Here is a 15,881-nt window from a genome sequence, read left to right as displayed (position 1 = left end):
AAATTGAGATAAACTAGTAATGTATTTGGAAAGGAATGTTATCTTTCGTTCCTCCAGACTATTAACTGTGACCTTTTTTGTCTGCATTTCAAGGACTTTGCTTGAAACAGACCCCATTTTTTTAGTCAACATACAAACAATGCCTTTCAGCAAGGCTCTCCCCCAGTGTTCCAGTGAAAAGCATGGAACTCCTGCCTCCTGTCCTCTGGTCCCATGTAAGTCTTACATTTACTCCAACACTTTAAACTTTTAATTCAGTGGTCCATCCCCAAACTGTCCTCAAAACATTCCTCTTTAATTCGGTGGTCCAGCTGACGGCTCCTCTCCACATAAGTACCTCTCTAGCTGCTAAGCCACCTGCTCAGCTCCAGCAGACAGACTATAAAAAAATTCACAGATTCGCATCACTACATTTCACACCCTCATATTTAACTCTGTAAACTCACTTTCAACAGTTCTGAGCTGTTAATTCTAATTTAGCCTCTCATCACCTACAAAGACTGAGCTGGATCTTTATCTCTGCCACCCATGATGGATTTTATTACAGGTTCTGGGTTTCTGCAACTGTAGCAAAGAGACGAAGAACTGGGCTGAGCTCGCCAGCATGAAAAGCTGTCACTATGAAACTCATGTTGGGGAGTCTTCCCAAACTGGCATATGTTTCTGCTGCTTTTCGCTTCTACTGCATATATTTATTCTCACTCGAGCCACAAAGCTGCCCAGATAGCCCAACGTTCTCCACATCAAAAGAAACCAAAGCAACAGACACATAAACCCAAGCACACATCCATCCGCTTGAATCCAAGGATGTGCTTTGACCTCCTGCTCCTCCGTTCCAAATAACACCTCTATCCAAAGTCTGATGGCTAATAGTTTCAACATTTTCAGAGCTGTGTCACTCTACATGACCCTCTGATTTTCAGGATGTTTTCCCACTATTCTTATTCAAATCAACCTGGCTAAATGTAACCTATAATCCTATAAATGTCATGTAAATATGTATGTGTATATATGAGGAGGGCATGACAACCCAGTCCAGTATTCTTCCCTATAGAATCCCCATGGACAGAGGAGCCTGGTGGGCTACAGTCTGTGGGGCTGCAAAGAGTCGCACAAAGCTGAGTGGCCAAGGACAGCACAGTACATGTATTATACACACACATATACATATACATATATATGTGTGTATATAGCCAAAAGCTCATTTGCACTTTTTCATAAGACATTATGGATTATATTTTGTTGTTGTTTACTGGCCCAGTCATGTCCAACTCTCTTGCGATCCCACAGATTGGGATTTTTCAGGCAAGGATACTGGAGTGAGTTGCCATCTCCTTTCTCCAAGGGATCTTCCTGACCTAGGAATTGAACTGTGTCTCCTGCTGTGTCTCCTACTTCACAGAAGGCTTCTTTACCACTGATCCACCAGAGAAGCCCCTATGGATTATACATATATATATATAGAACCCTCATCTTGACCTACTTTCTTAATAGAACCTACTTCTAAGCAGAAACAATCCAAAAATTTCTTGAAAAATTTCCCAGTTACTGCTGATAACTGCAGTTAAATACCACCTATAATACTCTGTCCTACTTCACTAATGGAAACACAAGACGCTAAATGCCTAAACGCTGTCAGATCTCTTCTGACCAGCTCAGAATGTCACCAGATCTCCTCCTAGATCAACCTACAGGAACAAGAAAAGCATCATCTCCAGAGACATTATGCTTCAGAGACTAGCATCCCAGCATCGCTGCACCCATATCCATTTGCCCTAAGATCTTCAAACTTGTCTTTCCCAAGGCCACGGGAGGGAGGCAGAGAGAGGCACCAGCCACCCAGGGGGAACTCACTGAGAGGTTTCAGGATGCTGCTGCTGGACTCATCCGCATTCTCCACATCTGACTTGTCAGAATAGTTCTCAGAGATTCTCTCCTTTTCCTTCTTTTCTCGGTGGCCTGTCTTTCTCTTGTGACGTCTCCTTCTCCGGTAGCTCTTTGGCACATGGACCCCAATGTAGATGGTATGGTGGCCTGAGGAAGGAACACAAATCACCAGTCATTTCAAACCACAGTCTCGGCTACATAGAAATCACACAAGACCCAGAGGTTAGTAAAAAAAAAAAAAATGTCCATAAATTCAACATTACCATTTCACATTTGACAAACTGGAAAAATAAAACCACCTTCCAATTTTCACTGAACTGGATTGTAACTCAACCTGTTGGCTGGCACCAGGATCCGGTGAGGGCGTGCTCTAATTCTATCCAGATAGACTCTTTTTTGTTTAGGCAAGTCAAAGGATATTGACCTAGAAATCAGGAATCCTTGATTCTGGTCAAACCTCTGCCATCAATGAGCTATCTGACCTTGAGAATGTCCCTTAACCATTCCGAGCCTCAGTTTCTTCATTTATATAATGAAGCTCTTAAACTGGGTAATCCTTAAGAGTCCTCTCCAGTGCCAACTCTCCTGGAGCCTGTGATTATACTGAATGAGTGATGAAAGAAGAATTATTGGAAAAAGGAGGGCAAAAGACCTAACTCAAAGTTCAAAAAGTCATTCTGCGGGTATAAGGTTTTACACTAAAACTTTTTTTACCCAATCAGCAGAATAGAGACTGAGAACTGGGACAAACTAAGAAAAAATAAGACATACTTAGAGAGAAAATTTTAGAAATACTCAAATGTTCACACTAGGAAACAGCTAAAATGAATGTCAGCTACAGCGCCATTCTCATTTTTCTTTTTTCGTTTGCAAAAGTTTCTAAAAACCGGTTGTTGCTGTGATAAAAATAAACCCAGCCCAGTAAAGATTGCCTTGAAGAGAAGGGCATGAGGAAAAAAGATTGTGAGATGCTTTTAGTTCTCGAGATGGAAGGAACTGCAATACTGACAACTGGTATTATTCTTACAAAATCTGATAAGACAGAAAAAAAAAGAACTCAAAGTTCTACATCTTTTTTTTTTCATCGGAAAACTTTTACTTTCACTTTATATGCAGTCTAACTTCTGAATGTGGGAACCACCACTTCGGAAGTAATGTGAAAACTTCTTTTCTTTTTGAATTGTAAATGGGAATTGCAAAAAAAAGATGAGATTATCTAGGGATTTCCTCCACATTCTGGAATTATTCCTTAATGACCACTGCATAGCACCAAAGACAATAAATATCACACACTCATATGCAAGACACACACATACAAGACACACACATACATACAAGACACACACACACATACACAAATACCATGAATTCCTTTCCACTGTCACTCACCAGGCATATCTAAAAGCACTGTAATTGGCAGGGGTGTTCCCTTAAACTGGAAGTATTAAAACAATTATATCAAGAAAGATGTTCCAACCAAGAATGCAGAGCCCCATGTGAATGAATAAGCAGTGAAAAAAAAAAAAATCTGATACTTGGAATGAAGTTTGAGGCATCTACATAAAACATGAAGTCCTGCCCCCAACACATACGCAGACACACAAACACCCAGACACATACGCCAACTCAACTACTAAAAAGCACAGTGAAGTTCTCCCCGCAGAACGTGGTGCCAATGAGAAATTTATCTGTCTAACCACTTACAAGCAAATTGTTCTCATGGGGAAGCTATATTATACTAGGAAGTAGGAAATGTCTAAAAAACAATGTGAATTAAGAAACAGTGTCAATTGTTTCCTGTGCTCCAGTTATTGAGGGAGTCCTAAAGCTTTATCTCAAGTCACACAATATATGTAAGCAAAGCATCCAGTTTCTTTAGTAAATCAAACACTGAAAGCTTTGTTGCCTTGGGTCAGGAAATAGGAAAACATCATGAAAAATGTTAAGAAGTCAAAGAAAAAATTTTAACCTGTCACATTAACTATTTTCTTATTAAAGAATGGTAACTAAGCAAAAAGAAAAAAAACAGTCATTAAACTGCATGAGTCAAATTGATGTTATACGTAAAGATTTTTTTTAATATACTTAGCCAAATCTGCATAGTATATACCAACCACAAAGGTGGTTCCTTTTAAGACATTTCCAATTTCAGACATTTTTATCAGCTTTATTAAGGTACAGTTCTTCACATGCCATAAAATTCACTCATTTTAAGTTTATCTTTCTACTTTAATCTCTGACAAGTCTGAGATTTTTCTGGAATAAAAACTAGTATTTTATAAAGTAAAAGAAAAGGAGAGTATATATTGAATGATTTTTAGCATATTTACAGAGAGTTGTGCACCCATCGCCATAATCCAATTTCAGAACCTGTCTACCAATCAACACACATCCCTCAAGCTCATCCACAATCACTCTCTGTTCCCACTCCCATCCCTTACTACCTCTCAGGCATCTTTTATGCTGTCAGGGATGGGCTCCAGGAAGCTACAATTCTCCAGTACCCACAGGCTATGAACTTTTGCGGGCCCTTACAGCACAGTAAAATAGAATATGCTTTGGGTAAGGAAGCTCTCTCCTTCCAAGAGTAGCCAGAGGAAAACATCACTGAGCTGAGTAATTCAAAAGCAAAGCATCAGGAAATTCAAACAGGGGCTCTGTATCAACGGAGAGGGGTGGGATGGGGAGGGAGATGGGAGGGAGTTTCGAAAGGGAGGGGGTATATGTATACCTATGGCTGAGTCATGTTGAAGTTTGACAGAAAACAGCAAAATTCTGTAAAGCAAATATCCTTCAATAAAAAAATAAATAAAAATTTTTTTTAAAAAGGCAAAGCATACTCCTTTTCCTCTCAGACATTACTAGTAACTAAATGTTCCTTTTCTGTCTTTGTTCAGATAAAGGAAAAGGCATAGAGTCCCAAGGTTAAACAAACCTTTAGGACCTAAGGAACAGTGTCTCTGTTTCAGCGATTACTTCTCAACCTCTTTTCATTTCAGCTTCTTTGCCCACCATAAGAGAGGAAGGCAGCATCACTCTGGTAGGGGAAAGGCACGCTTTCTCAAAATGATGATCAAATATTTTTATAAGCTGTATATGCTAGTGCCAAACTTACCAAAAGTAAAATGAGCTGGAATGAAAGCATTCTTACCACCCCCACAAAATACCTGTCTTGAGGATCAATAGAAGCAGCGTTACTGATTTTTTTTTTAACGCTATCACTAATAAGAATATCATAGTTAATCTCAATATTTATTTTCATTAAAATATCTTTACCTGTTTCAGAGATGTGCCATGAAGACTGATGGCTATTTTTAAAATTACAAGTCACCAAATGACAGCAAACTCTTAGGAAAGCCATAGAGGTGGATGATATAGTATTAATTTAAGTATAAAATGAAAAGGGGAAACTTGATAGACAAGCCTTCCAATTCAGCAGCAGTCTACAAAACAGTAAGATGCTCGGAGAATCAGAGATAGCTACCTGTTTAACTTACGAGGGAATAAGTTTTAGGCTCCAAAGAAAAGAATTCTCCTCTAGTGAGTGAAAGTCTCTCAGTCATGTCCAGCTCTTTGCGACCCCATGGTATAGTCCATGGAATTCTCCAGGACAGGATACTGGAGTGGGTAGCCTTTCCTTTCTCCAGGGGATCTTCCCAACCCAGGGATTGAACTTGGGTCTCTCGCATTGCAGGCAGATTCTTTACCAGCCGAGCCACCAGTGAGGCCCAAGAATGCTGGAGTGGAAAGCCAATCCCTTCTCTGGCGGATCTTCCCGACCCAGGAATCAAACTGGGATCTCTTGCATTGCAGGTGGATTCTTTAACAGCTGAGCTACCAAATGTCAATAAAGACTGCTTCCAAAGATAATGTAAAAAGAAGAAGGAGCAAAGAAATTTAATAGCTATAATTCATAAGGAGGCAGTGACTGGTTTAAATGTTATTAAAATAAAGGTTACATTCTTGCTACTCAAAATTTTGTAGAGTAGAACTACTAGAATCTACATTTGACAGTGTTCACTTAGGTGTGAGTCAAAGGGCATTCAGTCCTAGATTTGGCAGGGCCTCAGTATCATGTGTTCAAATAAATACCCTGCATACCTTTCTGTGACAGATGGTGCAAGTTCTCAACAAACTCTAAATATCTTGGAAATACCTCACAATCCATCCCCAGCCAGTACTCCTGGGAAGAAAACATAGCTTTTCTGGTAACCTCTGGCCTTTGGAAATTATCACTAGGTGATCCATGTTTCTTCCCGTCTTCACATGCTCCACCTCAGGGGCAAGCAGACGTCCTGAGATGCTGTCATGTTCACTTCTCCCAATTCCTAAAATATTCCTACACTAACGGCGTTGAGAGTTGCTATTGTGATCTGAGGCCACCAGAGAACTCTTACACTTAATAACTGTAGTCATTTAAGTGAAAGAGGCTTCCACGGATACCCACTTCACTACCAAAGATGATTTAGGACTTTGAAGAACAAAACCCATCAAGTGAGTCAAGCTAAAATTTCTGTAGAGAACTGAGTGGTTAACAATATATGCCTCTCTATGCAACACAGATCATTAGCTCCTTTAGGAAACATGAATGAGTGAGTAAGTGAAAGTCGCTCAGTTCTGCCAACGCTTTGCGACTCCATGAACTATACAATCCATGGAATTCTCCAGGCCAGAATACTGGAGTGGCTAGATTTTCCCATCTCCAGGGGATCTTCCCAACCCAGCGGTTGAACCCAGATCTCCCACATTGCAAGTAGATTCTTTACCAGCTGAGTCACCAGGGAAACCCTTAGGAAACATGGTACTATGTTTATATACATACAGATGAAAGAAGCCACTTATGGAATTCTTACAAATGTGCCAGGTTGTGGCTGGTCTCCTCTTTCTATTACCTCATGCCATCCTCACCACTGCACGAATTAAGTGAACGACAGAGGATGAGATGGTTTAGATAACATCACTGACTCAATGGACATGAATTTGTGCAAACTCTGAGTGACCGTGGAGGACAGAGGAGCCTGGGAGGCTACAGTCCATGGGGTAGCAAAGAGTTGGACATGACTTAGCGACTGAACAACAAAAACATTGCCATCGTACAAGCAAAGAAACCAAGGTTCAGGGAAGTCAAGGATATTGTCACCAGCTAACTCATAAAATTCTACAGAAAAGGGACTTTCCTGATTGTCCAATGGTCAAGACTCAGCTCCTAATGCAGGGACCCAAGGTTCGACCTCTGGTCGGAGAACTAAGATCCCACGTGCTGCAAAGCATGAACAGCAACAAAAAAAAAAATTAATTTAAAAAAAAGATATTAATCTCTTTTTAAAAATCCCTCAGGAGAAATATCTCCGAGGTCTCAACATTAAAAATAGTGAGTGCTTCACCACTGCTTTGGTGGTGCTTTGTCTGTTTTTAGGGGGCTTTTTTGTGATAGACACTATATTTATACTATCTTATAACTGATGTTTCCTTCCTCAAGTTGACAGCTAGAAATATAAGAGGCAAATCTCAGGCCAACCTGCAATGGGTAGACAGTTTTGTGACATGCATTTTAAACACTAACCTCACTCTTCCAACTTTTCAATAGTTATTTCCCCTTCGCGTTGAAACTTTTTAGAATAAGGCAGTGTATAAGTATTTTTTAAAACCTGAGATGTCAGTACCAGGGGTAGAGGCTGGGGATGGCTGTGGGGGAATGTAGATTTCCAACCAGAGAGTTAACCGATCCTTGGTGGTCCTTTAAGTACATAGAAATCTACAAGTCTAAATCTTTGTCCAGAAATCTACCTTCCCCCAAGGCCACCCCACCACCCGCCAGCCCCAGTCTCCTACAGAACATCACTAATTAAATTCTGAGGGATGTTCCCAATTTGATTTTTACCCACATTGTTCCTCTTTCTATAATCAATGGGATTTCTGTTCTCTCTGGTTCAAAGCAAAGATTCTACAACACTTGGGAATTTACATCGTTCTTTCAGAACTAATCACCAATATTCCCCAAACATAAGTTAAATACTGCCTTCCTTGGCTTATCTAAAGTAACCTGGTCTTATGCCAAGGTGCCTGAAACTTGTTGTAGCTATTACCAAAAAGGATATAGGGGAAGGAGACAAATTAAAGAGACATTTATTATTTCTTTTTAATTATGAAAAGAAAAATGTTGGAAGAGGAGGCAGAGACCCTGGATGTGGGATAGAGTGTCTAAAAGATGCTGGAAAGACTTTATATCTTATACCAAAATGCATCTCAAAGGTATTTTGGAAGTGCACGCTTAAGAAACCTTACAGAGAATCATAGTATCAAGTCCAGATGCCAGAGAGGTTGTGTGTTTAGCACTTTATATAATAAGAAACAGATCAGTCTGTCTAATCCTAAATACTTCAATAAAGGAAATACAAGTAACTTGTTAGTGCTTTACCCACAGACCCATAAGAGTGTCCGTAACCAGTTCTATTAAGATATAGTCCATGCAACACGGCTAATTTACTTCAGCATAAATACCAGTTCATGAAAAGAAAACTCACTTTGAAAGGCATGTTATAATTTTGCATTTAACAGGGGGTAAGTCAGCCCCTTTGGTTAGATGTTTGCTTGACAGTCCACAAAACAGATCCCACTACTCAAGAGAAGGGATCATTTCTATTTCTATATTTTGGATAGGGCCGACTTTTCACACAGAAAAAAAAAATAATAATGCATGTGTTTCTTAATAGATTATTGCATGCTACATATGTAATTTATTTACAGACCATTCTGAGTACTGATTAGTAATCTATTTTAATATTAATGCTACCAATTACACTTAGGAGCAGGCATGCAAGCGAATAAGTAGTAAAAGTGATGAAAAACAGGAAAATACTTTTCTTCCCACTGAAATGACATGTGACTTTTGTCCACTGAAAACCTCCCAGAAATTCTTAAGGTAGCTTGAGGTTTCCCAAGCAAGACTGATAAGAAATCTCAGCTTGTTACCTGGTATTTACTGAGCAGAGTACTTTTAATATTTAATATTTGATGATGAAAATGATAACAATCTCGAGGCAAAACAAACAGCACAAGGAAAAAGTCTCAAAGGGGAGTTGAGCTTATGCTAACTTAGCTAAACTCTTGTCTTAAAGAAAAAGCTAAAGCTCAGAAAACTTTTGCACCTGCTTTACAAGTGCTCATTTTTAGCAAAGTAGTTCTAATCAAGGTCTTTAGGTAGGTGGGCTACAGTCCATGGGGTTGCAAAGAGTCGGACACAACTGAGTGACTAAGCATAGCACAGAAAAGGTGAGGAACCTATGACCACACACTGAAGTTATCCTTTCATTACAGCGTCCATTACTGCTGATTCCAGAGGCTAAAACCGACCAGCACTGTATAAAATCTGAATGAGTGAATATTTTTAAAGAAATACAGCTTTCTTATATTTAGTGATCATCCATTATTTGAAAATATCTAGGCCACAACGACAACTTAAAGGCACTACAGGAGCCAACTTTGATGAGTAAACAGGACTAAAAATCATGTTATCTTTTATAAACTGCAGCTCCTGAAGTGCTTCACAATCTCTAAAAAACTGCTTCTCCAAAGTCATCTTAATTCTGCTCTAGCAAAACCTCTTTTGGCACTAATGGTAAAGAATCTGCCTGCCAACACGGGGGATGTAACAGACTAGGGTTCGATCCCTAGGTGGGGAAGATGTCCTGGAGAAGAGAATGGCAACCCACTCCAGTATTCTTGCCTGGAGAATCCCATGGACAGAGGAGCCTGGTGGGCTATACAGTCCATGGGGTCACAAAGAGTTGGACATGACAGAAGCTACTCAGCACACACGCACATAGTTTTAAAGTATAATCTATATTTATACCTATATCTATATATATTTATGGGGTCTTCCTGGTGGCTCAGACAATAAAGAATCCACCTGTAATGAGGGAGACCTGGGTTCGACCCCCAGATTGGGAAGATCCCCTGGAGAAGGGAACGGCTACCCACTCCAGTATTCTTGCCTAGAGAATTTCATGGACAGAAGAGCTTGGCGGGCTACAGTCCATGGGGTGGCAAAGAGTCAGACATGACTGAGCAGCTAACATTTTTTAACACGTTTATATTGAGATGTGTGTGTGTGTGTGTATATATATATATATATGTATATGTATAATATATAAAATCTCTACATAGAGAGATAGAGAGCTAAGTATCATTTTTATGGACAATCCAAATCTGATATGTCAAAAAAATATCCTCCATTGTGTATAGTGCACAAAGATTCACAGCAAATGCTGTTCTTATCTCTCCCTCCTATTTCCAAAGGGGGGAAAGAAAGCCCTATTTCTCTTCCTTCCCACCCACCTTGAGCCCTGATAATAACTTGTGAACACCCTCTGTTCTCCAGAGAACGTACTCCAGAGCACTCCCCCAGAGCACTCCCCCTGGGCAAGACAAAAAAATCCAACTTTAGATCAAGGCTCCTGGAGAAGGAAATGGCAACCCACTCCAGTATTCTTGCCTGGAACATCCCATGGACAGAGGAGCCTGGTGGGCTACAGTCCATGGGGTCGCAAAGAGTGGGACACGACTGAGCAACTTCCCTTTCACTTTTAGATCAAGGCTAACTCACCCCTCAGTTAGCTGTCTAGTCATTATGCAGAGTTTAACTATGCAGCAGAGGCAATAGCTTCCATAACCTCAGTCTCCCCTACCCCTGCCAGAAGCCAGTATCAGGTCATCCCCATCCTGCTGTGGGAGGGTCTTCCCGGAGCTTTCACACTGTGGGTGCCAACCCCCAGGGCTCAGGTCTGTCGTCCTTTTTACTTGACAGCACAGAGGAGAGTGGATCCAAAAGGCCTGGAAGGTCAGAGCCAGCCAGGGCAGTGCAAAGAGGAGCCACGTCACAGGAAGAGATGAACCCTTGACTCCTCCTGACGCCCCAGAACCCTGAAAGAGCTGGAGAATTTTAATGTGCAATACACATGCAGTCAGACAAAATCCACCTGTGAGCCCAACGCAGAGAACTGACAGTTTCCATTATCTCTCTTGTGGTCACCACTTGCACAACTGAATGGCAAGTAGGGCTGGAAGAGAGAAAACAAAGGCTAATCCAATGGTCATTGATAACCGGATTTGCAATTGCAGCCAGAGAGGCAGCTTAGACAGACACATAAATGCACACATTCACACTCTCTTTCTAACCACATTGTCCGTCTGCGACTCTATTCTGGCTTCCCTTTTAGCACTAGCCTAAGCCCCGCTGGGCAATAGGAAGAGTAGACTTAGTCACTATAGACAGATAATCCACTATATAGTCAATGCACTCACAGCTAATCAGGTATCAAACATCTAATATTAGTTCACATAATTCCCTCCTCTCACACACCTGTACATAGGTAAATGAGATTTGGATCATGCGGTGGGGAGCAGGGGGCAGATTAGGGGGGCTAAAACAATGACCAAGAAATAGACAAAGTGCTACAAATGACTCAAACTAGCATAGTTAAGCCCGATCCCAGAATCGTCACGACTATGATTTCCCATATGCACCCATAAAAACAGGACAACATTCACTGACACAGCAGCACACAATCGCACTTTTAGAACTGAAATGACCTTAAATATCACCCGATTAAACCTCTCCATGTACCAGTGAACCAAGTAAAGCTAAATAGCTAATGAGGTCGAGGCTGGGACTCTTGGAGCTCCTGGTTACAGAAGGCTTCCTTTCTCACTTCCCCACTACCATGGGACCAAAACTCCACCCTACCCCCTATATTCCACTGTCTGCAAAATACAGCCAAGTGGAGAGAAAAAAGATTACGCTTTCAAGTTAGCAGCTACAAAAGAGGACAAAACAGGCTCAGGAATTCTCTGAAAATGTGTCTTATTATCACAGAATGACAAGTTTAAATCTACAACGCTTAGCTCTGTAAACTGCCCCAGAATATGAAGACATTCTGGCAGACACCCGTCCTCCCAAGAGCACCTGTGGTCGTGCAAACAATGAGGCCAGCCGGGCTTACGCCTGCTTTCCCTCACACCTTTTCACAAGCTCTCCCAACACCTTTTATTCTTCTCCATCCAGTTCTTCCTACTCCCTGCTCTTCCAGGCGCTCCTTCCAGCTCTCACCCAGCTTCCTTTCCAAGATGGAAAGGGACCAGACCTCAAGCACACATTTTTGGAAGGAGCACTGCCCTGGTAAAGTTAAGAAGTCTGGCTCCGTGTCCTAGGGTTCCAAATTACCATCAGCATTACTGCAAGCAAATCACTTTACCTTCTCCAGGGCTCGTCTCTCCATCGGTAAGGTAAGAACACTAAGCTACATTTTCTCAAAGATCCTTTTGAGCTCTAAAAATTCTGTAATAATTCCAAGGATTTTAATTGGTGAAGTGTAATAAAGCACATAAGGGAAAGGCTAAAAGTCTTTCTATTATTTCTCAAAGTCCCTCCACAACTACTTACGATGGTAGTTTTCTCTTTGGGCATTCTTCAGTCTCCTCTGATTTGCCTCTTTCCTGACAATGCCGCCTAGACTGCTAAAAGCCACCAATCACCCTTTTTCTGCCAAATCTACCAGTTACTTTTCGCTCCTCATCTACTTGATTCCAGGCAGCACTCAACACTGTCCATCACTGGCTCCTCATTGAAAACAGTCTTCTCTTGGCCTCAGAAGACTTCTAGGATTGCTCCTTCTCAGTCTCCAAACATTGGCATTGAAGAACAGACCAGTCCTCCTCCCACCCCCTTCTCGTCCTTTGGTAATGTCACCCGTTCATGTGGCTTTATTTCTTAACATTTTGTTTTGGGGATTTTTAAAAAATATTTTTATTTATCAGTTTATCTGGCTGTGCCAGGTCTTCACTGCAACATATGGGATCTGGTTCCCCGACTAGGGATCAAATGCAGGCCCCCTGCACTGGTAGCAAGGAGTCTTAGTCACTGGACCACCAAAGGAAGTCCCCCTATGGCTTCAAATACTAGCTAGCTCCCTCGGATTCCCAAACTTCTATCCCCATCCCCATCCTTTCCTTTTAGCTCCAGCTTGCGTGGCCAAGTACCTGCTTTAGAGTTCTACTGGATGTCCCACAGGGGTCTCAAAGTCAAAAAGCTGAACGCCTACCGTCCTTCACTACTATCCCTCCAGTGTCCCTCATCACAAATGGCATGTAAGTCCCCAAACTGCTCAAAGCAGAAATCCAAAAGTAATCACCCTCCACCCGCACATCTGTCCATCAGCAAGTGCTGGCAATTCAACCCATCTTTTTTGTCCCAGGCTAAACCCTAAAATCATCTCTCAGTTGAATCTTAGCAACAGTCTCCCCACTTTTATCTTTGTCCTCTTGGGATGCTTTCTCCACCCATCGGCCAAAGAGATGTTTTTTAAAATGCAAATTCTGTCTTGTCACTTTCCTGCTTACAACACTCTATAGTGGCCCCGCAGTGCACACTAAATGAATCCTAAATCTTTAGCAAAAGTCATGAATTATCTGGGTTCCATCCACTTCTGGCCACTCTCTCCTGGTTCATGTGGTCCAGCTGCATGGGCCTTATTTTCACTTCTCAAACAGGCCTGCTCACCACTGGGCCTTCACGCATGCTGGCCTGGGAGGTTTCCCTCCTTCTTGACCTAGATAACCCTCTTCAGCCTTTAGGTCTCAAGTTAACATCACTCTATAGGAGAGACACATCTTGGTCTCCATGTAAACTCACCCACAGGCATGATATACTCTTTAAATTATCATATCGACCAACTTTGTGTCCTTAAATGATGATGAGTTCATTTGATGACACATTAATTACTGACCTAATTGGAATATGTTATCACTTTCAGTAATACTGGAAAAGCAACATATTTGAGCTTATATATCTGCAAGTGTTCTTACTATTTTTATAAGCTAAAAAAAATTAATAAAAGCGTTGTCCATCAAAGTTAATGAGAAGAGTTAATGAAAGTCACTCAGTCGTGTCCGACTCTTTGCAACCCCATGGACTATATAGTCCATGGAATTCTCCAGGCCAAAATACTGGAGTGGGCAGCTGTTCCCTTCTCCAGGGGATCTTCTCAACCCAGGGATCGAATCCAGGTCTCCCGCATTGCAGGCGGATTCTTTGCCAGCTGAACCACAAGGGAAGAGAAGAGTTAACATAGATAATAATCAGCTAACTTGCTGATTACCAGATATCAGTACTAGCTTTAGTCGGAAAGCACTCTGCAATCACCGTAAGCACTTGAGAAAGTGTTAAACACAAAAGTAAATCACAGGCAAGGACTAGACCCAAAGAAGTTAATACATTTAAATTTACAGGGTTCATCCTGGGGATTTCAAATTAGTTTCCTTATACCCCTAGCAAAACTAGGAGATAAGGAAGTACCAATGCTATTTCTTTGCACGAAAATCTGCGATTCAGAAATGAAGTAATTGGACAATGGCTTACTGCAAATGTCAAAGTATTTTTCTGGTATTATCCAAGAATCCTTAGAGCATCTCTAGTAGGTGGGGAAGAAGATAGGTTATTAACTGCACTCTGCATGAAGGAAACACAACCACACAAACACGATCGGCCTCATGTCACCCAGAAAGACAGGGCACAGCCAAGAACAGAAATAGGTCCTGAGACTCCTGGTTGTCCACCACATTCTCTAACCCACAATACAGACTGAATTAAAGTACCTCAAACACCAGACACTGACTGAATTTGCCAAATACGTGTATCCACTGGATTCAACTCTGTGCTTTCATTCTATATCCAAGACACTGTCTTTATCTTTCAGCAGGGATAGAATCACAATGAAAATGTAATAATCAACTAGAGGGCAGGGTTGTGATTTAACTAATTCATAAAATGTGTGACTCTGGCCCTCTCAAGCTGGTACGTTGACTGATTTCACTAAAATTCAGACACTCCTTTTGATTTCCAGAAGTTTTGGCCTTGTCAGAGGTATTGAGTAACCCACCATCAAGAGGGAGTAAAACCATGTCCCGAGAGGTTTGAGTCCGCTCTCCTTTCAAAGTCAACAGAGTATCAAGAAAGGTGAACACGTCGGATGTAGCAAGCACTTAGGATGGCTGCCTTCTAATTCTAACTCTTGGAAAAGGTAAAAACGATTCATCAGATTTAAAAGCTTTTGCAGCTATTCAGGGAAGGGAGTTATTTAAGTCGCCTCTACTAATGATTCAATGGGTGTCACTCACCACCCTCCTTCCCTTCACCTTCATCCCACCTGGCAATCAGCAGCTTCAGGGACACAATATTTGGAACCTCCCGTGAACTCCTACCACGGCAGGATCTCATCTCAGTCCCCTACGTGCTATCCGCCAAGAAAGTGAAATGAGCCAGAACAAAACCAAATCCCATCAGCATGCCCATTTCAGCAAGGGGAGAGCCTCCACTGAGCTTTATTCAATTTTATTCTATTCTTACTCTACTTTCCCTCATCAAACCCAATTTTTAATTCCCAATGACTTTGAATCTTATAATGATAAAAATGGGGAAACAGCTCAGGCTTGAACACTTAGTATATTTCTATACTATTGCATAATCACATTGAATTGGCACCTGAATTATATAACAGCCAGTAGAGAACAGAATTATTGTAGTTCATGCTGTATATGGGGAAAGGAAAAAAAGAACAATATATATATAGTGTGTTTGTGTGTTTATAAATGTTACACATATAATAAACACTTGAATCCTCCTCATTGGTAGGAAACTACCACACACTTAAATCTGCTTTCCAGAAGGGTAACTTTGCAGGCCTTATTATAATGGGCAAACATTTGTACTTTACCCTGTAGGCAAGTACAGTTAGTATATCTTTTCTTGGAAGAGGAGACAATTTCACAAATTAGAGGTACTGTCTATCGGAGCAATCTAACCATGGAAACCAGATCTCACACCCAGAGCCTAAAGGGAATCAGAACATGTTCAAAGAGAAACAGACAGCAGCCCTCAGGAAAATTCTCTTGACCTTCCTGGCTTGCCTCTTCCAAAACAAGAAGTAGTAGGTAAGTAT

The 15,881-nt window shown here is 41.2% G+C and overlaps 1 protein-coding gene across 5 annotated transcripts in view; it reads right to left on the bottom strand.

Moving 5' to 3' along the window:
- Window positions 1-15,881, bottom strand: part of SLC4A4 (solute carrier family 4 member 4) — a 351,440-nt gene that overhangs the window by 279,109 nt on the left and 56,450 nt on the right. For all 5 annotated transcript variants that reach the window (XM_043447564.1, XM_043447563.1, XM_043447565.1 and 2 more), the window contains exon 3: window positions 1,855-2,034. In XM_043447564.1, coding sequence (XP_043303499.1) covers window positions 1,855-2,034 — 180 coding nt within the window. The remainder of the gene's footprint in view (window positions 1-1,854; window positions 2,035-15,881) is intronic.

Source organism: Cervus canadensis, chromosome 26 (genome assembly GCF_019320065.1).
Source record: "Cervus canadensis isolate Bull #8, Minnesota chromosome 26, ASM1932006v1, whole genome shotgun sequence".
NCBI lineage: Eukaryota > Metazoa > Chordata > Mammalia > Artiodactyla > Cervidae > Cervus > Cervus canadensis.
The sequence above is the reverse complement of the archived record's forward strand: the minus strand, read 5'-3'. Positions and strand labels throughout refer to the sequence as shown.